Raw genomic sequence first — 26,126 nt, forward strand, 5'->3', positions numbered from 1 at the left:
ACACGCGGTGTGAAGAAGAACTTTCTTTTATTAGTTTTAAACCTGCTACCCATTAACTTCATTTGGTGTCCTCTAGTTCTTCTATTATGGGAACTAATAAATAACTTTTCTTTATTCACCCTCTCCACACCACTCATGATTTTATATACCTCTATCATATCCCCCCTTAGTCTCCTCTTTTCTAAACCGAAAAGTCCCAGTTGCTTTAACCTCTCTTCATATGGGACCCGTTCCAAATCCCTAATCATTTTAATTGCCCTTTTCTGAACCCTTTCCAAGGCCAAAATATCTTTTCTGAAATGAGGAGATCACATCTGTACATAGTATTCAAGATGTGGGCGTACCATAGTTTTATACAGGGGCAGTAAGATATTCTGTGTCTTATTTTCTATCCCTTTCTTAATAATTCCTAAGATTCTATTTGCCTTTTTGACCGCCGCAGCACACTGTGTGGAAGTTTTCAGAGAACTATCCACAATAACTCCAAGATCTCTTTCCTGATTTGTCATAGCCAAATTAGCCCCCATCATACTGTACGTATAGTTGGGGTTATTTTTTCCAAAGTTTCCTTATACTTCCCCATCTGTCTATGTCCATCTTTTGTTTTGTACTTAAATTGTAAGCTCTTTGGAGGAAGGGGTGTCTTTTTTTTCTTCTGTTTGTATAGTGCGCAATCTATAACCAGGACTTTTAAGCACTATGGTAATCAAATATGGAGTGCTCCTGAAAATCCCACCTCCACTTGCCTTGTATTTAATTAATTAATTGATTAAATGATGGACTTCAAAATTACAAATTGTGTTTTCAGTGGATTTCCATTTGTGTACTCTCACCTGGCTGCAAATCCCAGTGATAATTAAGATCACACCTTTGCAAAGGTGAGATTTGATATACTTATCATTCGGTATACAATTCACATAAATGACAGAGACTTAGAAATATTTGAGTTAATTTTAGATGACTATTAATTTTAGGAATAAATATCTTTAGTTTCTCTTTCAAAGTAATATTTTTAAACGAAGTAGTGTTTATGCGTTGGGTTTTTTGTTCAGTACAGGAAATTTTGTGTTTGTAGATGAAGCCAACCTTTATTGACAGGGTTGGCTTAATAGCTGACTTTTTACTACAAAAAATAATGTCAGAGCTTGTTACAGCAAAACCTCAAAGGGTTTGGGTCTATCTGTTGATGAAATACGTATCAATCTCCTAAGATTTCCACGGCGTCAGAGATTTCCTCTGTACTTACAGTCAACATGATCTTAGTTTTGTGGCTGTAAACACAAGATCTTAGCATAAATGAGACAGCTCAAACTGGCTATATGAGCAATGCTCTATTATTTTATAAAGGTTACAAAGCCACCTTAATGCAAAAAGAATGAAAGTAGAATAGTTAAATAATCCATCACTTGTCTCAGCCACAAGTATATACTCTTTACTCCTGGGGGATTGCTGTACCCAAAATTAAAAATTCTGTGCACAGGATTTTAAATTCTGCATATTTTATTTGTCAAAATAATCTAATCACACCAGTTTCAATTATTTTTAATTTAGTTTTTTAAAAATCTGTCAACAAGTATTTCTGTAACAATGCAGAAAACCAACAAAAAAATCCTAGAAATGTTTTTTGACAAGTAGAGTCCTTACTAGGCATATTTATATAGATGTTTGAGTAATAATTAATTTAAACTTCAATACAGAAACATTGCAATCCTCAGAAGCCGTGGAAAAGCTTAGGAGATCTAGGGATATGGAGGAGCTGAGAAAAATGGAAGTAATTGCTGGGAAGGAGCCTGTCAGTGAACTTAGAGTGTGGGTGTGGCTGGGAGATGTACGGAACAAGTTGTTGTTTTTTTTAAAGGAGATAGATTGATGGGGAGATGGTGTCTCCCCCTATGTAGGGCTTGATTGCTCCAGCCTCTCTCATTAATCAAACACATCTGCCCCCGCTCAGTGTCCCTGTGCTCCCTACCCTGTTCGCACGCTTCCCTGCACCCTCACTTGGCTACCCTCCATCCCCATGTGAACTCCCACATTCTCATTAAGCCCCGCCCCAGGCTGTGCCTCCACACCCCACTTAGCCCTTCTGAATCCCAGTCTGTGTGATTTCCCCCGGCAACCCTGTGTGTCTCACTCTGTTTGTCTTCCCCATACTGTGCCTCCTGGACTGGTTTCATAGGCAGGGTACTGTGAGGAATGCAGCCCCTTCTCCTCCCTGTCTGCTGCTGGTTGCCACAAGTGGTGAGCTAGTTGCCTCTGTTCTGGTGTCACAGCAGTCCTGGGGTGATAGTGGAGGGGAACTGCAATGCCTCCCTAGCAGAATATATTTTTTGTAGAGGGGAAAAAAAAACTGTCGGGGACACACATTCTGCAAGTGCGCAGTGGTGCCAAGAGTAACTCTCACATGGAGTTGAAATACAGCAGATTTGTCAAAGATTCTTTATTTACATGATGTGTGTTTCACCTCTGATTCTTGCTTACATTTGGAATTATCATAATAATTTAGATTCAGATCCTGGAAACATTTGTGCAAATGTGTAACTTGAGTTGTGTAAGTAATTGCATCATACTCTTAAATCTTGATTCATAGAGGTATATATGTAACTTTAAGGACCACTAGCTTTATTGAAGAACGGGAACTACTCTCAAGCTTAAAGTTGAACACACACTGAACTGTGTTCTTAATTACCAATTCAATTAACAGTTGAGACTGCTAGGTGAAGTTCTGGATTGCTTCAGTAAAGTAAAAATCAGAATTAAAAATCTGGTCATTTGAAAAATTAGTATTCAGTTCTCATATTTAGAATAAGTAATGGTGTTTTTAATGGTGGCAGCTATATGTCATGTCGTGGTCATAACACACTGCTATCCACTTTTTTAAATTTTGTTATTGTAATGTCACTAGAAAGTAAAAATATGGCTTAGTGTTGCTGTTTGTATCTCTACCATTTAATTATGAGTCTTACTAAACTGTAAACATAAAAATTGAGATGGTTAACAATATTTCTCTGCAGTGGTTATCGTAGAGAGTATGGGAAAAATTATAAAGCCAGGTAGTTTATTCTTCTCTTTCTGAAGGATTGTTCTGTGCAGTAGATTTTCCTAATGCTTGGCTAGTCTTGTATGACATAATGAAATCTAAGCCAGAAGAAGGACTGGGAAATACATTGAGAGTAAAATTTATACACAAATACATTTTTTTAAAGATTTTATATTGTTTTTTTTCACCCTGATCACTTTTTTGACTTACATTTAATTTTACTCAGTGAAAGTAATTTATTATTCCCCAAAAGTTCCCCTAAAAAAGCTAACCCGTTTAAAATAAATTTTAATTTAAAATACTGTGTTAAGACCTTAACTTGTTACAGTCTATTAAAATCAATTAAATAAGTGGCACATTAATGAGCCTCCAAACTTTAAGTAAGGTGTACAACATCTGCTTTTATCTGCAGCATCAAGGAAGCAAGCATCTCAAACTTTTGAGTCTAGCTTTATAAATAAAGTAAGATGTCATATATTGCATAGCTATATATTTTTCAGTTGGTATAGCGGAGTGAATGCAAGTATTTACTTTTTTTTCAAACATCTGTATTTTCAGATTCTTTTGTGCAGAAAAAAGTTTCCTTAATTACCGGTACTTTTGGCTTCCGCTTAGCATATGTACTTTGCTTCACTTTTCTAGTCTATTCAACAGTGTCATCTAGAATTTTTCAGAGTGTAGGTTTCAACAGTTGGGAAATGGGGAGAGAAAATCTAGTAGTTTTATTCAATGAATAAAAACATTAAAATGCATATTTTTTTCACTGAATTTCAATTTCCCTCCCAAAGCAGTTTGATTTATACCCTGAGAAAAAGCTAATCATTTTGTAAATAAAAAATACATCATTCACTGTTTCTTTAATGTAATAAAACAATTGTTGTAATTAAGAATGAGTAAATGTATTTTAAAATGCATAATTATAGTGCTTCTGACTGGTTCACGAGAAGTACCAAATCTCGTGTAATGGCTATACCTGGTTGTAAAAAATCAAATCAGTCTGTTTTAATACTTACACCAACCACTGAAAATTAACATTTCTTTGGGAAAACAAGTAAAAATTGAAAATAAGATTTAAATTAAAGATTTAATTCAACCCTTCTTGCTAATAAAAATCATAATTAAAATCCTGTGATTTAAATCTCTTGTCTCTTCTAATATTTATAAAACTAACATTTGTGGATGTCTTAGAGTATTTCTACAAGTGCAATTAAAAATATGTGGCTGCCTTCTGCCAGCTGACTTGGGTTAAGCCTGAGCTCTTAGATCCTCACATCTTGTGGACTCTAGAGCAGAGCTGGGCAAAATATGGCCTGCAGGCCGGATCCAGCCAGTCAAGCCACCAGATCCAGTATGTGACTGCAGCAGAGAGCCTCAGTCAGGCTTCCTGCCTGCCCCTCTACATGTCGCTCAAAAAAAAGCAGCTGCTGCGGGGCCCTGTTTGAATGGATACAAACCCAAGGGAGGAGAAGAGGTTTCACATGCTGCCCACACTCCCAGCACAATTCCATTGGCCGGAAACCCGCCAATGGGAGCTGCCTGTTATCAACAGATGGCTTGCAAAGGTCTCTCCACCCCCTCAGTTTTGTAGCTATTCAAAGACTGGAGCAGGGCAGGCAAAGAGTCTGCCTAAAAAGGCTGCTGGCTTAAAGTCCAGACCTCTGCCCTCCACCCCCACTGCACATAACCCAAACCCTCTATCTCCCCTCCTGCACCCATATTCTCCCCCCCCAATTACCTGCCCCACATCACAACCCAAATCCTTGTATCCCCTCTTGCACCCCAGTCCTCCGCCCAAGGTTACAGTCCAAACCCCTGTAACACCCCCCCTCCCACACACACACACACACACACACACACACATCCTAGTCTCCTGCTCAAGGTCACAACCCAAACCCCTGCACACCATCCTCTGCTCCCGGTCACAACCACCTCCTTCACCCAAACTCCCTCCCAGCAACCTGCACCCCAGTCTTTACCACAAGCTTCCTTCTGCACCCATCCTCCATCTCAGACCCACACTCCTGTTAATATTATGAAAGTGCGTCCCTTGACTACTTCCCAAATTCTTGGAGTGACCTTTCTAACAAAAATTGCCCACCCCTGTGCTAGAGCTTGGCCTGAAGCCCAAGCCAGCATGTGTACATTGCAATTCAACAGCCCTTTAGCCAGAGCCCCATAAACCTAAATCAGCTGCTATGGAATTGATGAACCCCACTTGTGCAATTATAACTGCAGCGTAAACATAACTTAAAAGCTTTGAAAGACCACTGGCATGGTCATCTGTGTTACAGTAGTGTGGTGGTTGAACTGGTGATCAGCTTCCTGCATAAGCCAGATTTTAACTTGGCAGCTCTCAAAGTGCAGAAAGAACTGAAGTCTGTGGAAATTGAAGGAGGAGAGGGGGAGAATAATGTACTATATTTTTCTTCAATATATTCTGCGTACTGCATAACTTATTACTTATGTTGTTTAATATTGGTTGACTTCCTTGATTCTTACAGATGAGCAGAAGCAGCTAAAGATGTCCTATTAACCCCAGATTACAGTTCTGTGGTTGCAGATCTGAAGGTTGTGATGTGTGGCTGTGATGAAATACGTTTCGGTGCTGTTTAAGGATGTTAAGAAGCGGGTAATTGACTACACAATTAGTTGATAAGAGGAGGTGCGAGCCAGAGCTACCCCTACTATGGCTCTATAGTTTAATTGTAATAGGAGCCAGGTGCATAGGCAACCCAGCCCCTACTACATTTTACCTGCTGAGCCATAGTGCGGGTAGGTCTGTCCCGGCCTCCACGCGAGCCGGGACTGAGCGGTCCTGGCTCACGCTGAGTCCCGGACCGTTGCGCCTCTGCCTTCCCTATTCCCATCCCCACCATGGAGATGATGCTTGGGGGAACTGGCTTTTAAACCAGCTCTACATTCTTATGTAGAGGCAGCAAGGGGGAAGCAAATAATCACTTACAACCGTAGTGCTGTTCACTTTTTTGCACAGCACACAAGCTGCAGGAACATATCACCCATAATATATGAATTACGCAAACTGTTTTGGACAGAATAGTAGTAAATATACTATAGGATGGTACTCTGGATTAGATGACAGGTACTTTGTAGATGAAAAGCACTCTAGATGCTAAAAGTTTATTACTTAATTTTTTTTTCTCTTTGTATTTTTCCATGCAATGTAGCCAACACTAAGCATTCAGAAATCATGAACTAGTCCCCCAAAATCTTGAAAGAGAGGTTTAAAAGTGAAATTTTGAGAATTTATAATATTTCAATCTTTCCTATACCTGCTGTTCTTTAGGATGTGACTTTTCTTCACAACCATGAGGGCTAGAAGCATATTCTTTATGCAAAACGAAACTCAATATCTGTGTGACTTCAGGAGCCAGAGCTTTAAAAAATATATTACATACAAGATGTACAATAACAGGAGAGTTGGCAGCTGCATGTATGCATATACATGTGTATGCAAGGTCAGTCAGAGTAAACTCATTTGTTTGTTTACTTCAGATTTAGCATTAAAAAGAAACTACATTCAAAGTTGCTGAGTACCTGGACAATAATTAAACTTACTATAACTTAGGGGTGGGCCTGATTGGCCTGGGAATGGGGGAGTGCGCGAAGCCTCCTCCGCTTCCTCCCCCTCTTCCCTCCACCCCCCCCCCCCCCCGCGAGCAGCGAGCAGCACTTTAAAGTGTCACATGCTCCTGGCAGGGTGGGAGGAGGCTTTCCCCCACCCCCAGGATATTTAGGGCCTCGGGGTGGGAGAGTGCTTAGTAACATAAATGCCAACTAACTCCAGCTACAGTGAAAAGGAAGTAGTAATTTATCTCAATCAGCTGATAATAAAAAGGAAATATAAACTCTATGAAAAGCTCTTGCCTTCAGTTTATACTGAGGAACTTAACCTTATCCTTCTCCAAAAAGCCTGTCAAAGAATGAAGCGTTAGTAAAGTGTTCCTAAGTTTATAAAGACAATTAAGACTGTTGCATGTGTTTATTATGTGCATAAATTCTAGAATGAATTTTTGCAGGTTGCATATCCAGTTTCATGGGTATGAAGAGGACAGAAACAAAGTCTGGATGTTAAACTCCATAGTTCCTTTGGGGACTTTAATATCTGTCTTTGTTTAAGCATCTGTGAAATGGGTTTAACTCAGTTACTTGACAAGGGTCTTGTGAAAATTAATATTCCTAAAAAGTGTTGAGATGCATTGCTGAAAAAACATTAATGTGTGATTATTGTTATGATACAATATTATCAAAGTATCACAGATTAGTTATGGTTCACAGTTAAATTGGGAGAGAACGTCTACTGGGGTGCCAATGAGATGAATCTTTGGTCGAGTACTAATCACTATTTTAATAATGAGTTTGGATAATGGAAAAAACAAATACTCCTGTAGCACCTTAAAGACTAACAAATATATATATAATCATGATCTTTCGTGGGCAAAACCCACTTCCTCAGATGAGATGAGACTAACATAATATATATATTATGCTATGGGCACCCGCATGGCCCCACAATACGCCAACATTTTTATGGCTGACCTGGAACAATGCTTCCTCAGCTCTCGTCCACTTACACCCCTTCTCTACCTACGCTACATCGATGACATCTTCATCATCTGGACCCATAGGAAGGAGACTCTGGAAGAATTTCACCATGATTTCAACAGCTTCTACCCCACCATCAACCTCAGCATGGACCAATCTACACGGGAGGTCCATTTCCTGGACACCACGATACAAATAAGTGATGGTCATATCAATACCACCCTATACCGAAAACCTACCGACCGCTATACTTACCTGCATGCCTCCAGTTTCCATCCCGGACACACCACACAATCCATTGTTTACAGCCAAGCACTGAGGTACAACCGCATATGCTCCAACCCCTCAGACAGAGACCTACGCCTACAAGATCTTCAACAAGCATTCTGTAAACTGTGATACCCACACGAGGAAGTGAGGAGACAGATTGACAGAGCCAGACGTGTACCCAGTAGCCTCCTGCTACGGGACAAGCCCAAGAAAGAAACCAACAGAACACCACTGGCCATCACCTACAGTCCCCAGCTAAAACCTCTCCAACGCATCATTAGTGATCTACAACCCATCCTGGACAATGATCCCTCGCTTTCACAGATCTTGGGAGGTAGGCTGGTCCTTGCCCACAGACAACCCGCCAACCTGAAGCATATTCTCACCAGCAACTACACACTGCACCATAACAACTCGAACTCAGGAACCAATCCTTGCAACAAACCTCGGTGCCAACTCTGCCCACATATATACACCAGCAACACCATCACAGGACCTAACCGGATCAGCCATACTGTCACTGGTACATTCTCCTGCACATCTACCAACGTAATATATGCCATCATGTGCCAACAATGCCCCACTGCTATATGCATCGGCCAAACAGGACAGTCCCTATGTAAAAGAATCAATGGACACTAATCTGATATTAGGAATGGCAACATACAAAAACCTGTAGGGGAACACTTCAATCTTCCTGGACACACAATTGCAGATCTAAAAGTAACCATCCTGCAGCAAAAAAACTTCAGGACCAGACTTCAAAGAGAAACTGCTGAGCTACAGTTCATCTTTAAGTTTGACACAATCAACTCTGGATTAAACAAAGACTGTGAATGGCTTGCTAACTACAAAAGCAGCTTCTGCTCTCTTGGAATTCACACCTCCAGATCAGCTGCTAGAAGTGGGCCTCATCCTCCTTGATTGGATCCACCTAGTCATCTCCAGCCTGATCCTGGCCTGCATATTTATTCCTGCCTCTGGAAATTTCCACTACGTGCATCTGACGAAGTGAGTCTTTACCCACGAAAGCTTATGCTCCTACACTTCAGTTAGTCTATAAGGTGCCACAGGACTCCTCGTCGCTTTTGCAGATTCAGACTAACACGGCTACCCCTCTGATAATATATATAGTGGGTTTTGCCCACGAAAGCTCATGATACTATATACATATATTTGTTAGTCTTTAAGGACCTACAGGACTGCTGTTTCTTTTTTAAAGTTACAGATTAACATAGCTACCCCCTCAGACTTTTGGATAATGGACTTAAGAATATGTTTATAAAATTTGCAGATGACACCATGCTGAGAGGCTTTACAAGCATTTTCAGGGACAGGATTTGAGTTCAAAATGATCTTGACAAATTGGAGAATTTTACCTGTCCCACATGAATGGGTGAATAGAATTTTGAAAGGTTGATGTAAAATAAGTGTTAAAATATTCCTAGTATAACTATTGGATTTAAGACAAAGTTAACAGTACTGATAAATAATGGAACTATAAATAAGCTGCTTATTAGATTGTTCATTGTGTCCCAAAAGAGCTTTTAAATCAAAAGACGATTCTTGGATCCTATTTTGTGGTCTTATATTCTATTTCTTTCACCTTTTCTGTCTCCCACTTAATATTTGAGGATATAAGAATTGCTATATTTTGATCAGAATATTATAAATTTCAAGGATATCTTGATAGCTAAAATATTTTAGAAAAGTACAAAGCAAAGAAATTGTACGAAATGATGGTCACCCTAATTTTTTTTTAAATTTTGAATTCTGAGAAGAAACTATTCAATAAAAGAATAGAAAAAATCAGTGCTATCACCGTTAACTCATGCGTTTTACTCAGAAATAACGCTGAGAGATAGCCATGTTATTCTGTAACTCAACAATCTTAACAATAATCCTGTGGCAACTTAGAGCCTAACAAAAATATATAGGGTCATTAACTTTCGTGGGCATAATCCACTTCTTCAGATGACAAATAACAAAAATAACTGTGATTTAATCACAGTTTTAATTGCACTAGTTAACAATGGAATACCAATTTAAATGTATGAAATATTTTGGATGTTTTCTGATATATTTATTTCATTGACAACAAGGAATACAAAATATGCAGTGCTCTCTTCATTTTTTATATCACAATTATTTGCACTGTAAAAAAAATGAGACAGCATTTTTCAATTCTCATACAAATACTGTAGTGCAATCTCTTTATTGTGAAAGTGCAGTTTACAACTGTGGATTTGTTTTTTATATAGCTGCATTAAAAACCAAAACAATGTAAAACTTTATTGCCTACAAGTCCACTCAGTCCTACTTCTTCTTTGGACAATTACAGAGAGAAATAAGTTGGTTTATATTTACAGGAGATAATGTTGCCCGTGCCTTATTTTTTTTTTATAAAAAGTGAGCCTAGGTCTACACTTACTAAAAGTTACCTTTCCTGTTTAATAAAGTTTTCCCTTCTCCGTGTTTAGTTTGTCAAAGGAACCTTGTTCCCATTTTTCAAGATGTTTGGTATAATGAATTTGTTAGATCTGAGGTGAGCATTGTTTGCAAAGAACAGGAGGTCGTTTGCTAAGGAATCTCTGTGTCACAATATCTTATTGCCCCACAAAAGAAACATCTCTTTTTACAGAAATATTAGAAAACTGAAGGTAGTTCTGCCTGTGTGGCAGTAACACATTCAGGTGATGGTGACTTTGTGTGTGATTATATAAACCATACAAATAGCATGTATTAAGTTATCTAAATCTACATTGTAGCAGATGTATGTTTGTCGAGATTAAGGTTTCTTTTTAATCAATAAAGGATCATTTTATTATCCCTAATCAGATAGTGACAAGTTAAAAAAATCTTAGAATTGTGTTGATTATCCAGCAAAAAATTACCCAAATATCCTGTTCTGACACCACTACTGCTCTTGTGAATCATTTTCTTTTCGTTGTGGCTTTATTTTTGTGTAATATCTATTTCTAACACTGTCAGCATTATTTTTAGGCCAGTTGGATGTGGTTGAAAGGATGATCTGTTTACTTCCTCAATAAATTGTTTTCTCCCGTTCATTGGTTGATGCACTCGTCAAAAACTGCACATTTATTTTCTATCAGCCATGATTTCACTGTGAAGGAGTAGTAGAGGAACCAGTTTTTGTTTGAGTCTTCAATATTCTCAGCAGGAGAGAAGCCAATTTTCTTAGCATTGTTGTGAGCAATCAGTTACTAATGACTGGTTTGCTTCCTCTCAGAAATCAGGAGCTGCCCACTTGGTCTTCAGTACACAGTTAAGGCCGGCCTCTTGGCCAATAAAAAGGTAGGCTATTCTGGGCAACAGGTTTTTTAATGAATTGTGTTGAAAGCTTTTGTCCTATATGTTTTCATGAACTGATGCCATGAATTCATATCACTGTTTAAATGTCATTGTACTGAGTCATGTATTAGATGTGTGTATGCTCCTTGCATAAGGCTGGACCCACCTAGTACTTCCAAATGTTCCATTCATTTAAGTATAAGTGTGATAAAAAATGTATTACAGAAGCACATACTTATTCCTGAAGTAGTAAAAGGCTAATAAGGTATTTCACTTATGAAAGTTGTTGTTATTTATGTGTCTCTCTTTCCTTAGAGATGTATAAATAAATCTTTAAAATGGTTCCCTTGGGATTGAAACTTGGAATAGAAAATCTCTATGTAGAAATACATTTATACTGTTTTAAAATTGACATGGCACTAAACATAAGAATAAGATCTATCTCAAAGAGCTTGCTGACCAATCTGATATGTTTACCATTTAAAAAAAAATGATTTTCAGTAATTTTTGAATGCATAACTCAGGCAGATATGATGCAAAAATATAGCAATCTACATTAGTCCACTATGTAATTTAACTACTTTAATATTTATCAACCATTAATATGTATATAATGTGACCATTTCAATTAAAAGATCAGTAGGACAATGCACATGATTAGCTACTATCTTGAGCAAATATTATTAAAGCTGAAACACAATTGAACATGGGCAAAGATTCATAGATAATCTGAGTAAAGACAAAGACTAATAAATTACAATGATATGCGTTGTATCATGCAATGGTTTAAACCTTCTCCCATCATCTCCTGGTTTAAACATGAAATGTAATAACTGTCCCTTGTTGATTTATGTAGCAGCATTCATGTTTAAGATTGTATTTGTTCATATATGTTATGGGGGAGGGAGAGGGAAATCTTCCAATTTGTATGTCTAACTTTGAAAATTTTCCAAAAAGAAATATAGCATAAACTTTTTCTATTTCTAATTTTTACTGAAAATACACATTCTACAAGATCATGTATGAACTACAACTATGCCTAGGCCAGTGGTCTCCAACCTTTTTACACCCAAGATCACTTTTTAAGTCTCAGAACAGGCGAAGATCTACTGCCCCGCCCCTTCCTTGAAGCCCCGCCTACATTACATGAGGAAATCTTATGTAAATGTACTGCGCAGGTGCGCAGTTCAGAGAGGGCTCAAGAGCTACTCTTAGAGCCCCTGAGATCTACCGGTAGCTCGCGATCTACTGGTTGGTGACCACGGGCCTAGGCTATATTTTCTGCAAGTCTCAACTAGCCTCTGGTTTTGAATGTACAGCTAACTGCAAAGGAATGCATGCGTTCCATACATAAAAAACTAGCTTTTTGAGTTTATCATTTGGGTGAACAAACACTTCTGCAGGCACAATCAGTTGTGTGTTGAAAAATGGATTTGAAAATAGTTGAGCTAGGAGAACGTTTTGCACTTGTGGTCTTTTCTCCCATTGTTACATTGGAGGGTGTGGAGGATGGACATTATCAAGATTATTCCCAATAATGCAAATGATAGAGATCCATATTAGTGAGCAGACTCTAGCAGCAATGTTCATTTTGAATTCTTAGCATATGACTGTCTGTGAAGGAGAGTGTGAGGGGTGGCCGTGTTAGTCTGTAACCGAATAAACTTAAAAACAGCAAATAGTTCTGCAGCACCTTAGAGACTAACAAAAAATGTAGATGGTATCATGAGCTTTGGTGGGCACAGCCCACTTTTTCAGGTGAAAGAAAAGGAGAGAAACAATCATTTGAAGTTGACATAACAGCATATTCTTGTTCCAAAACAAACTACAGTGAAAGCTTTGTTATCCGTACTCAGTTAACTGGAGAACTCTGTTAACCAGCCTTGCCCCCAGCCACAATACCAACACGTCTTCAGGAGTGCACACTTGACTCCTTCCTGTCCAACAGGTCATTGTGGGGCTTCTGACAGCCAGCACTGATGTCATCAGCAGGCATCTCCTTTCCTCTCAGTCTGTTTCAAGCTGCCAAGTGCCACATCTGCTGGTAGTGGAAGGAGACAGTGCAATAAGCTTTATTATCTGGCACATTCAATTAATCGGGAACCCTGAATTCCCCCCCATGAGTGCCAGGTAACAAAGCTTTTGCTGTATAATTGGAAATATTTGTTCAGAATTCCACTCTCTGTCAGCGCTCACTTGTGGTACAGGCCCTCAGAGTCTAAATATCTATGGCAGATTGAGGTAACCAAACTCTTATTAGTGTAGGGCAGAAATTAATATTCCTACTATGAGGAAAATAAGTAAATGTGGAATATTTTGAAATATAATAAACTAACAGCATTCTTACAGTGTTTTAAACTTGCCCATTCCCCTGCCATTAGCCTAACAATTCTTTCCTGTTGATGATTTTCTTCTGTTGATCCAATATGAACAATTAAAATATATATTAAAAAATTCCTTAGAAATGAGATAAGAATTTATACAATGAGCAAGAAGACGACATCATGGAGCTATTTTTCAATAGACATTGAAACAAAACAAAAAAGGAGAATGTGCTGTTTAACGTGGGGAGAACAGACATTTTTAAAAGTGTTTTTATTTTATTTTTTTGCCTTTGTACATGATTTATCTTATAGCCTTGTCCTCAAATAACCATTTAACTAAAATGACACAATTTTGTAGCCAGTGATCCATGACATTAAATATTTGGAAAAGCTATTGATTCACTGAACTGGAAAAAATTAAAGATGTTGAGGCATAGCTTCAAAATAGAATTTCATTTATTGTAAATTATATTTGATCTTACATATTTTTTTTACTATTTAAAATACAAAAAACAGGTACATATTTAATAAAGCATTCAGTTTATTTATGATTAGATTGAAACTAAACAGTGGCCCTGTTTTTTAAATGTAGCCAGATGTAGTGTTAAAGAAAAACGGCTTGCACCTAAAGCATTTCCCCGTGTTCCCATGTCGTATTCCTCTGCATGTACCTCTTTCTGTTTGCATTACTCATTCTCTCTAGGTAAATTGTCCATAAGACCAATGATTCCATTAGCAAATTATCCAGAAAATGTTGTCAGTGCACATTGTGACATTTTGTACCACTGGTGGATTTGCTGCTATTTCAGTGGTCTAATTAACCTGGCAGTTATCTCCTGTACCCAACATTGTCATCTCGTTTTCTTTAGTTCAGACCACCTCTTCCTCCCCCTCTCCTCCCACTTTTAAATTAATATCAGATTTACTATCGATTTCCCCCTCTTTTATCTCATCCCCCCCCTTTCTTTTGATTGGCAGTATCATCCAGACAAACAGAGCGCAGATGTGCCAGCAGGAGAAGTGGAGGAGCGTGTGCAGAGGTTCATCGAAATTGATCAAGCGTGGAAAATTCTAGGGAACGAAGAGACAAAAAAAGAGTATGACCTACAGCGCCGTGGTAGGTTCCTGTCGAGGAGTGCTGGCTGTAGAGGCAGCAGCTCTTTCATGCAGGGGCTGGAATAGTAGTTCAATAGTATTTTTCAAAGAAAACTGTTTCTGAACCAAATGTTTTATTTGCCCGTGTTCTACTTTCATATTTGGATATGTTATTGATAAATTCATATACATTGACCAGTAAAAACATAGAATTACTTCCAGTAAGGCATGAGGTAGTGGTACTTCTACAGATTTTAATAAATGTGAAATTTAGATTCTCATTATATAGTTTAGGTATTCTTTTTATCATTACAATAGGTTCAGTAAATTTTCGTAACTACTTCAAGTAATGGCCAGTACTGCATTTTGTAGATATGAATACTGAGTTATGTCTAAGATACGATTTAACATATGGCTTTATAAACACATCAAAATTAAGGCACATTCTTTTTTGGGTGTGTGCTTTTTAGGATAGCTTTCATAATTCATCTCTAGTACAGTTACTGTTTATGAAACAGGTTTATAAATAATATTCCAGTAAAACACATTAACTAGGCAGCTCCAACACAGCATTTCTTTTTATACATCTCAGAAAATAGCTTCTTAAAACAGCGACAGGCTGTTGTGAGAAAGAAAAGGGGGAAATGTAGGTCAGGTCTGTCACACATGGGCTACCATTACATGAAGTGATAGGCTGTCTTTTTGTTCTGGCCTCAGGATAGGAGTCCCTCAGCCTTCCATTAGAAACTTCAATAAATGTATATCCACCCTACATGGTAATGGGGGGAGTCAATAATAGTGTATTGCCCGTGGGGAAAACACTCTGGCACTCTCTGCAGTAATACACTCTGGTCCAGCATCGACATGTAGCCTCCACCACTTTTCAATGTGTCTGATAAAAGCCCACTGTCTCTGCAGCTTATTGAATTCCCTTCCATTGTACATTGGCACACCATCAAATCTTTCTCTCTTGCACTGATTTTAACTCCCCCACTGCTGAAGTTACCAGAATTTTATCTGAGAAACAAAAGCTTAGTCATAATAGCAGATATACATCATTGTAGGATAAGAGGAATGATGCACAGTGCATATAAGTTTACTTTCAACATGAATTTCCAATTATTTTTAAATATATCACTTTCTCAGACAGTAAGTATTTGCATGAGGGTAAAATTTTAAAAACTGAACAAATGATTTTCAAACAGTAGGGTTTTTTTTTTCATTTAAGCAATATTATGATTATATTGAAATGATCTAGTGCCTCAGTGGTATTTAAAAAAAAAAGGCTGATTTAATTTCAGAATAAGATTTTTCTCATTCTCAAAACACTTCATTATGCTTTTAGAGTGGGTGACTGATGCTGTAAAAATCTACAACATGCTTAGATGTGAAAAAATTAATAAGAAGTAATGTGTTTAGTTTAAAGCCATAACGTATACCACAGAATTTTAATATACTGGGCTCCATTCCACCAGTGCAGTCAGGGGAATTATATAGGAATAAATATAGTTTATTCTATCCTCTTGTGGTAGCAGTAGACACAGACTGCTTTTAAGTAGCTTTGTTTTTAAAGAATTTTAGCATGAATTAAAGGTGTATCAGTGTGTTCTGAGACTCTGAAATCCAAAGGAGTTACTCTAGTACAGTGGTTCCTAACTGCTGGTCCACGGATCGTTGCCAAGCTGCAAACCGCTGGCTGCCGGGCTGTGGTGGCTGCAGTAGCTGAAGCCATCAGTTTGCGGTGGCTCCTGCTGATTTTGCCCAGCGGCAGTGCTGCGGCTGAGGCGGTTACAGGAGGAGGCAGAGCAGGAGGCACCTCCCTCCCTCATCCCCCCCTTCACCCTCCCACCCAGGTAAGATGACAGCCTGGCTAGGGCTCTGCGCTCTCCCCTGCCTTTAGCCATGGTGGTGTGCGATGAGCTTGAGGAAGAGGGCGCGAAGGAGGAGGAAGTATGCATGCTGCCAATGGCCACATCCCCTGCCTGCGCAGCAGTAATGGCCCCGCTCACTAGAGGGGGCAGCCTTGCTCTGGGGGGACGTGGGGGTGGGGTGTGATCAGAGGGCAAAGGGGTGTTGAGTGACGGTGTGATGGGGTCACCGGGCAAGAGAGTGTTGGCATGGGATGTAGGGGTCAGTGGATAAAGGGTCAAAAGGTATGGGGCATTGCGATGGAGGTTAAAGGGTGTTAGACACTGAGGAGCAAGGGGCTGAATTGGGGCTCGGGGTTAAGGGGGAAGGGCTGGGGCTGAGGGAGGGCAGGGGTTAGAGATCAAAGGGTAGGAGGGGGGTTGGTTGCATTGGGCCAGTGGTTACGGAGCCAGTGGTTGTGTCTCAGGGCAGCAGATCTGAGGGCGTCTGAGCAGGGTTAGGGGCCTCAGAGCTTAAGGAATAGACAGTTGCAGGGTCAGTGGGGCAGGATCGGGGTTTGGCACAACAGGCAGTCATGGAGTTTGCAGAGCAAGGGGAAGTGGAGGTAGTGGGGCAGGGGTAGGGAGCACTGGGAGTGGTGGGGCAGGATCTGGGGAAATGGGAGATGGTCAGTTTAAGTCAGGAGTCACTAGGACACAGCGAGCCAAGGTTGATAGTGACAGGGGATGCAGGACATTCTCCAGGCAAGACAGAGGTGGTTGATAAAAGGAAGTTGGCAGCAGGGAGTGGTAGGAAGCTGGAGACGGTGGGCACTGGGGTGACAGGCCTGGCAAGACAGATTTGTGCGGTAATGGGGTTAGTGGGATATAGGGGATATCGGATGATGAGTTTGGCAAGTTTAATAATACAGAGACACAGAGTACCAGGGTTGGCTGGATGGGGTCAGAGAGTTCTGGGGTTGGAGGTGGAGGGATGTGCAGTGACAAGACAGAGTCAGCAGGCAACTTTTTATTTGCATACTAATTATTTACACGATAAATATGCAAATAAAATGTTGATGGTCTTCCAAAAGTTTGCAAATGGGTTTGCTGGTCCGCAGTATTAAAAAAAAGTTGGAAACCACGTCTCTAGAGAGTTAACTCAAGAGAATGTAAAGACACTTAAAAAAGGAAAACAAACTGCACATTTATTATTTTTATTAACCTGAATGCCCAATTATGTATCGCAAAGATTATGCATTCTAAAATAGAGGATTCTGTTCACACAACACTAGTGTGTGATTCACCTAAAGTTGTGCCCAGGATGTACACCTTGATCGTCATTTTGAATTTTAGTCACTTCACAGTAAGTTCAATTTTCAGCAGAATGGCAATGAAATTGACTAGAATCCTGTTTGAATTGCCAGTACAGCACACTTCAGAAATAATGATTCTAATCAATTTCATGGACACTTCTGTTAGGGCAGGTACAAAGGGGAAGAGTTTGGCTCAGATACTTATCCAGACTTATGTGATCTGGAAATCTTACAAGAAATGCCTATTTTGTGAAAATTTCAGTAACCCCTTGTTTTGCTATGTTGGAAATGAAGTAAGAATACCACTTTTTCATAAGGTTGAGTCTTCTGCTTCCAGGAGAAGGAAAAAAGCACATGGTAGTTCGCCTATTAAAAACAAACTTATTCATTCTGATCTTAACCCCCATTCCTAAAAGATGCACACTGAATTCGTTTGAAAGGCTAATCTAAATTAGGCTAAAATCCCAACCTTAAATCCAGCTATGTTAGTAATTGTTACCAAATGTTATCACTGGACTGGTGGTTTATGTGCAATGGATAAGATGCCCATACATGTGTGCCTGCAATACACAACCACATATTTGGCCTTCTTGAATGGTCCTGTATCCTTCTCAGAAGTCCCTCCAAGTTCAGGTTTTATGTACATTAGGGCAACATACTTGCACTGCTGCCCTTGTAGTACTTATTCTATGCCTGAAAGGCCTTAAATCTCCAGGGATCTCAGTATGGTACTTTTTATGTGCACTAATTCTCAAAATATGTGCTTTTAAACAACGTGTAAAGGTGAGGGATATCGCTAGACATGTATTTTTTGGCCCAGTGTTATGTCGCAGATATACCCAACTTAATTTCTCATTTTGGGCAGTAGGTTCATGTCAACAGCCTAGCGGAAAGAAGCCAATACACACTAACAAAATAGTGTGGCCTCTTTCAGTAATAATTTAGGAAAGGAGTCACTACAGTAAATAATTCATAAGGTCCTCACCTTGGAACCCTGGTTCAGCTGCCAACGTAAAGTCCACAAAAGAAAGCCTTTGGTTAGGCTAGTCTCCTAGAGCAAACAACCATTGCAACCTGCAAAGGTTCTGCTATCCCCTCTCTAAATCAGCTTCCTCTTCCTGTTTGTATAACGCCTAGGCAGGGCCATCTTGATTAGGCTTAGTCTCTTAAAGGAATTGTACACTCCTTCATACAATGCAAAACAGCTTAAACATGCAAAAAATATACCTCCAAGATAATCAAGAGGCACAAATAAGGTCATCTTGCCTTCTCGTGCTATATGGAGGGGGAGAAGGCAACAATTTGTATTTTTTAATCGAAAAACAATTTTGAAGAAATTTATTTCCCTTGTAACAAGTTAAGCTTGGCATACTCTAACCTCATAAGCTTCCACTCTGTTTTCAGTACTGTTTTTATATTTGTACTAATATACCTGAAAACATCAACCATCAGCTCAGAACTATAGCAAAAGAAAAGCTTTATCAGGCTAGTGTTATCTTTTGTTTATCCAAGTGTCTATTGGAAATCTGGTTTTGCCCTCTTGAACTGATCTGGATGCATCACATATCAACTGAAAGCTCATTGTCAGTTCATGTCAGCTCCTTTAGTTATTTACAGATACGTAAAAATAACCGTTGTGACTATGAGGTAATGAGAGCTCCTGAACCTGCAAGCTATCTGGTTACTTCACATGATTTTCCAGAGAATGAGTTTCTTTAGCAGAGTCATAAATAGCTATATGTGAAGGTTTGTTTATTGATTTTTCTTATGCCATGTCTGTCTTCTGGTAAAAACAGTTTGATTTCTTCCTGAAAAACAGTTAAATTGCATCAAGAAGCTGTATAAGTACAATAGCAAAAATAACAATCTGGACAATAAAATCATTTTAACATGCAGTAGCATGTGCTTTAGTGTGATTACACATCGTATAATGGCCCTTTCAATAGTAATATTACTTTGGATAAATACCTTCAATCTGAGGATCTCTAAGCACTACTGGAACATGTATTGAGGTTTAATTAAATTTGTGACAGAAGTAAATGACAATTAATGTAAGACATTTTACAAAAATTCTAAATCTTGTATGTTTAGTACAGATTGTTTTGAAACTCATGGGATTTTTTTTCTTTCTGCTGGCAGTTCCTATAATACTTTCCCATCTGGAGACTCCACCAACATCTACCAGAGTCAATGAAAAGACTCCCATTTACTTTTGTATGCATTGGGTGTGTCACTAGTGCCTAACTCCTAATTTCTGATTACTGTGTGCATGGAGAAGGTGTATGATGATGCTCCAGATATTACTTTTATTTTTTTTAAGAAAGAAAAGTTATCTATTCTTAACTAGAAGTAATCCGTCTGTGCTAATAGAGTCCAATGCATGATTGAGCTGTGAACCTGAAATGTTAGTTACTGATGACTTGCCTTTTTATTCTAGTCTTAGTACCAGGTTTGGGTATTTCTGTAAATTCAAATACCAGAGTGGGGAATAGTTCTAAATACCTATTTGAATATTCAATTAATTTTCTCTCAAAAATTCTATTCAGCCACACACATAGTATATAAAATGGTGAGATGGGCACATCATTGACATTATCAAAGAATTCAGTTAGCAGGGAAAATATATCAGCCACGGGTTGCAGATTAAGCATTGATGTATTTAAATGAAGAAAAAAATGAATTGGAGCATTTTAAGAAAAATATCTCATTTATTTTTTATGAAAATCTGTTAAGTTGTTAATTGGTACTTTTCTTAGTTATGCTATACCAAGCTTTGTAAATATTGTAGACTTACAAAATGTCTACTCCTTGGAGCACTAAGATGTTCACATAAATTTGTGCTCAGATGCAGAAGCTATAGTTCTGCAGTTGAACAGATACATACCAAAACAATATTAAAAATAATTTTGGAAAGATTTTGAAAATGTAATGAAACAGGATTAAAATCTTTCATTATCCAACTTAGCCAAGTTTCCCTTATCTGGAAGGACTGGTGAAGATGAAGTCCTCAACTCATGAACATTGTATTTAGGACTTCCTGGATATTTAGAAAAAGTAGCTGATTTTAAAATATCCTCATTTGCAGTTTAAGGCTTCACTGATTCTCTATTAAAACTTGAAAACTGTCCCAGAGGGCTTTTGCCTTCAGATTTGGGAAATTCCTCTGAGAGAGGTGGCAATCCTATCGCAGTGGGTGGATATTTAAGGGTTCCTGAAAATAAGTACTCCTCCCTCATCCCAACTTTCCTTCTCATACTACACTGAAATCATTGCTGTATTTGACATCTGAGTGTGGATGCAGAGCTGATTAGGATGCTATAGAAGTAGCATTACAACTTCACTGCAGGATCAAGCCAGAGAAGCAAGAGAGAAGTGCCTAAAAAATGCTTTTAATAGCACAAGTGGCAGAGAACTCTGACTAGCACATGACAAGAAAATAGAGATATTTAATATGTTGTATATTTAGTTGTTCCCTAGTATGAAAATCCTTTTTTTAAAAAAGCATAAGTAAAGCCAAGAAACCTTTTAAAACCAAAATAAAGCTTCAAGCACAGCCACAATGTGGCAGGCCCTGTGGGACTCTCTGACACCCTGCAGTTTGCCTGGCAGGTATACCACTAAAGTGACAGCACTGTATATTGTGTTTCTGGCTAAGGATCTTAAGATTGTGGAACTTCATAGGCACTCAGTGACTTCAGGGATTGATAATGGGACACACAGCCTTTTACCACTAGGTCATTCAAAATCCAGGCCATGTTCATAGTGGCTGTAAATTAACCCATTTGTGGCTGTGTATGGTGGGCTAATCTCATTCTAGTCCCAAATGCACAAGTAACTCTTCGCAGTGGTATTTCTTCTTCAGTATCTTTAAGATTGAATGGCCCATAGATATAGAATTAATTTCTCGGCCACCAAAATGATTCCTCCTCCCAGAACAGAATTATTACACATTAAAGGTCAGTATAATGAAGCTTGCTTTTCCATTGCCTGTAATGTACCTCTGAATAAACAGAAGGGAGACTTATTTATCCCAGTTTGGAAATGAAATCAGTCTTCCAAGGTGCGTGAACACTCCCACCCTGATCTAGCAAATCACTAGGCACATGGGTGAAGTCCTGCATAATGATAGGGGGCTATTTAAGTCAGAGTGTACAGTGCTCTGACAGGTTGAGCCTGAGGTTTCCTCAAGCAATTTTTATAAAGTTTTGCAGTTAGTCTTCATATCATTAACTAAAATACAATTTGTTTTAAGTTTTTGTTAGCTTGGACGCTTATAAAGGATTACTTTTAACAAATTAAATTGACTGAGGATTGGTGGGTGGAATTTTGAATGGGACCTATATCCTAGCTTCTGGTGCTTTATGAATTAGTGTCCAGGTTGAAACTTGAAAGTTTGACTAAATATATGCTCATAATGTGAAAATATTAACTTGTTGCATATCAGGGGCAAGGAAGGAGACCAGTGGTGTTAGCTCCTCTGTGAAACCACAGTATTAAACTCTAGTAGTTTTGTTTTAAAATAGATATTTTAAGAAGCAATGTTTCATCAAAAGCAGGGGATATTGCTTTTAGAACAATTCTCAACTCGCATCCTTCTTTCATTAAACTTTTACTGAAATTTTTATATATTTTTGTAGCACTAATGTTTATTTTCAATTAAACAGATTGCTTGCTTAGAAAAAAAATACTAGTACTTTTGAAAGAATAGATACATGACTTACTAATTTAAAAAAACAACTCTCTTCACTTCTGGCAGTACCAAGTTTTCAATATCATTGTGACTTACTTTTAAGATTGTGTGATTTATTTGAGGCCTTTTAGGTATTTCAGTTTCTATTCAGTCTGGCAATGTATAAGATGTATTTTTTATAAGTTAACTGTAGTTATAAAAAATGTGAACCCTTCCCAGAATCATGACTGACCAGAAGGTAATAATTTGAGTACTGTATATTTTAACTGTTCTTAGGAGTAGTTTAAAAAAACCTAGATTTTCATTTATTGCTTGTTTAAAAAAATATTTATTGTATCCCTAAGCAAAGCTTAAAAACCTTTCCTCCTTTAAATTTCGTGAATGACCCAGCAAGAGCTCTAGTAAAGCTTTACTGAACCAAGCTGCTAATAGTTATTTGATGTTATTCTGCAGCCTGAAAGAATCTCAGTAGATTTTCTTTTTAATCTCCTTGAATTGCAGGCTCATAAACCTCTCTGATAAGCCTGCCAGTGTTTTCTTAGATCCTACAGTTGAGACAATGAATCTGCAGAATCCTTTTCACCTCTTGTCAGAAAAATGCGATAGAACACAAGGTCATGGGGCCTGTACTTCTAAAGACTTAATGATTGTTTTTCAAATAACCACAAAACCAGATCATCTTATTTTCTATCTGCATTCAGGAATGTATCTCAAAATATGCAGATCTAAACAACTTGATGAGTCAAATGTACCTAAGTATGTATTCAAGCATAAAAACCAGAGCTAAGCTTTATAGTTCCCCAGCCTATAAAAACCAGCTCTTGCCAAAACAACCAGTAGCTGTCTGTTGAGGGTTGTAGTATGCAAGCTGAAGTACATACAGTTAAGAAGGACACACAGCTATTGATAAGTAACAGATTCAGTAGATATTTCAAGATAACTAATTTTGTAGACAAATTTGCTAACTCATATAGGCTTCACTTTCTATAAAGACTGACCAAGTCCAAAGATCAAATTATGCTATGTTTAAAACATTTTAGATTAGATAACAGGGAAATTGAGAGATTAAATTAGCATTTAAATTTGAAAAAAGTTTACGGTTAGAAGTACATAAGCAAAGAATTGTAGCATGAAAAATAAAATGGACACACAGAGTGTGTGTGTGTGTGTGTGTGTGTGTGTGTGTGTATTGTTCTTGAAGGTTTTATGTAGAGACCCAAGTTCTTAAAAAAAATTTTTTTCAAAAATAATCTAACAGATTACCCAATCATTATTAAAGCATATTATGAATGACTTGTAATGATAATGTATCAAATTATTCTCTGCTGTAACTCTATTGACTTCAGTAGAGTGACACGGAGGATTAATTTGGCCCAGGTTTTTTTTTTTAGTTACAGTTGCAATAGTAAATAGGAAAAGCACAGTTGAAATTAAAACATTTGGCTCCATCCTTTAGGGTATGTGAGCTAGATGGACTGCTACTAACCTGATGTTGTCTGTCTCCCTCCCATTACCAAAGTTAACAGTGTGGTAGGAAACAAGGCGGAGTTGTGAAAGAAACACTGCTACCGTCACATCACTGTTTCTCCCTTGGGTGTTTGTCCCATTCATTCTTGTGTGTTGAAATCCTCTTGATGGACACATATGCCCTTTCTCTCCCTTGTGCATTTTTACCTGTGAAATGCTATCTCCAAGCACTTCCCTGTTTCAATGAGAAACTTGTCCTGAGCTAGAGCACACCTTGGTAAAACCTGTGAAGGGTGGCCTGTTTTTTCAGCTGAATTTATACCTTCTCCTTCAAGGGATCTGGGAAATAGTGGACCCTCCACAGCCTCAAGTACTTTTTTCCTGCCATCTGCCTGCTCACTGTGCTGCAGAGGGGAATGTGGACCTTCCCTCCCCTCTGAAATGTCTCATCTTACCTCACAAGTTTTCCTTTCTCTTGCCCCACTTCTGAAAAGAGGCGGCTGCATAGTGAAAGTATCATCATGTTCCGTGAAAGAGGAGAAGCAGAAAGTAGATGGGTGGTCTTGTCTCTCAAGTCATTACAGCAGGGACCAGGAGAGAAGAGCCTGGTGGAGACTTTTTCTTTTTGATGCTGCTAGAAATATTCATGGTTGCCAGTGTAATAAATGCTTTGACTAACGTCTGTAAGTCAGCTTGAGCAGAACTCATGTAACATTAAAATATACTTAATGTTAATTAAGAACATACTGAATTTTCATTTTGTTGGACACATTTTAGACACAAGAATTTTTGAGTAGGCAGAAGAAAATGAACAAAGGAATGCTCAGTGCAATTGTGTGTGATTTTAGTTCTAGCTAAAAGAAAAAATGGTTACTTACCTCTCGTAACTGTTGTTCTGCGAGATGTGTTGCTCATGCCCATTTGAATGAGGTGGGTGTGCGCCATGTGCATGGATTCTGGAGGTTTTTTTCCCCAGCAGTACCTGTTGGGCCAGCCAGGGAGCCCCCTGGAGTGGCGCCTCTATATTGGCGCATATATACCCCTGCTGGTCCTCTCTGCTCTGTTCCTTCTTGCCAGAACTCTCCGAAGGGGAGGTGGGTGGAATTTCGATTGGACATGAAAAACAGATCTCCAAGAACAAGAGTTACGAGAGGTAAGTAACCATTTTTTCTTCTTTGAGTGCTTGCTCATGTCCATTCTACTGAGGTGACTCCCTAGCTAAAACCTAGGAGGTGGGGTCAGAGAATAGTGACTCCTCTAATCAATAATGGATTACAACACCACCTTAACTAAGAGCTGCATCATCCCAGGCCTGCTGAGCGATGGCGTAATGGCTTGTGAAAGTGTGCATGGAGGACCACATGCTACAATTATTTGCTTGTGTACTTCTAACAGTAAACTTTTTTTCAAACTTAAATACTAATTTAATCTCTCTGTTTCCCTCTTATTCAATCTAAAATGTTTTAAATGTAGCATAATTTGATCTTTGGACTTGGTCAGTCTTTGTAGGAAGTGAGGGAGTCACCAGGTCCTGCACTCCCATCCGCAGCCGGACATGACTCAACCAGCAAGTACAACAGGTTTATTGGTTCACAGGATATGGCATAGCACAGGATTGATGTTAACACAGGGACCAAGAGCATTCTCCCCCTTTTCCTGCTCTAAGCCCCTTCTCTCATCCTAACCCAGCCGAGATTGACTCATCCCCCAAGTCCTAGTCCCCAGCCTGTTGTCAGCCCCGCCTAACCTTTGTTCCCCTTTCTGGGCAGGAATGATCTCCTATGTCTGGCCCTCGGTGTGAGAGGCAAAATACACTTCTGTCTGAGTCATCCTCCTTCCTGCAGACTATGCTGCAGTGCTCAGGACAATAGGAACCACACAGCACACAAAGCAACACAGCAATACAGTCCCCGTTACATCACATCTAGCATTTCAGCGGCATGAACGTAACTATATCGAAGTTATTCTGGGCATTTTTATCGTGTTTGTCATAATGGTATCTGAACTTTTAACAATGAAAGCTTGCCCATTTAACACCCCTCCCTATCCTTTGGGGGTGAGTAGATGACCTATTTAAATCAGTAGCCTGCCTTTCAATATTTTCTTAAGCTTTTGCAAGCATCTTTGGGGGATTGTGAGGCACTCCCAGCCTTATAACAGAGACATGGGTGCCAAAACCATTCCAGAGAAATGCCTCATTAACTA

At 38.8% G+C, this 26,126-nt stretch overlaps 1 protein-coding gene across 1 annotated transcript in view; it reads left to right on the forward strand.

Moving 5' to 3' along the window:
• The window catches only part of DNAJC24 (DnaJ heat shock protein family (Hsp40) member C24), a 66,936-nt gene that overhangs the window by 37,157 nt on the left and 3,653 nt on the right, over positions 1 to 26,126 (forward strand). The window contains exon 3 of the mRNA XM_006128895.5: positions 14,485 to 14,623. Coding sequence (XP_006128957.1) covers positions 14,485 to 14,623 — 139 coding nt within the window. The remainder of the gene's footprint in view (positions 1 to 14,484; positions 14,624 to 26,126) is intronic.

This window comes from Pelodiscus sinensis, chromosome 5 (assembly GCF_052426305.1).
Source record: "Pelodiscus sinensis isolate ZL-2025 chromosome 5, ASM5242630v1, whole genome shotgun sequence".
Classification (NCBI taxonomy): domain Eukaryota; kingdom Metazoa; phylum Chordata; order Testudines; family Trionychidae; genus Pelodiscus; species Pelodiscus sinensis.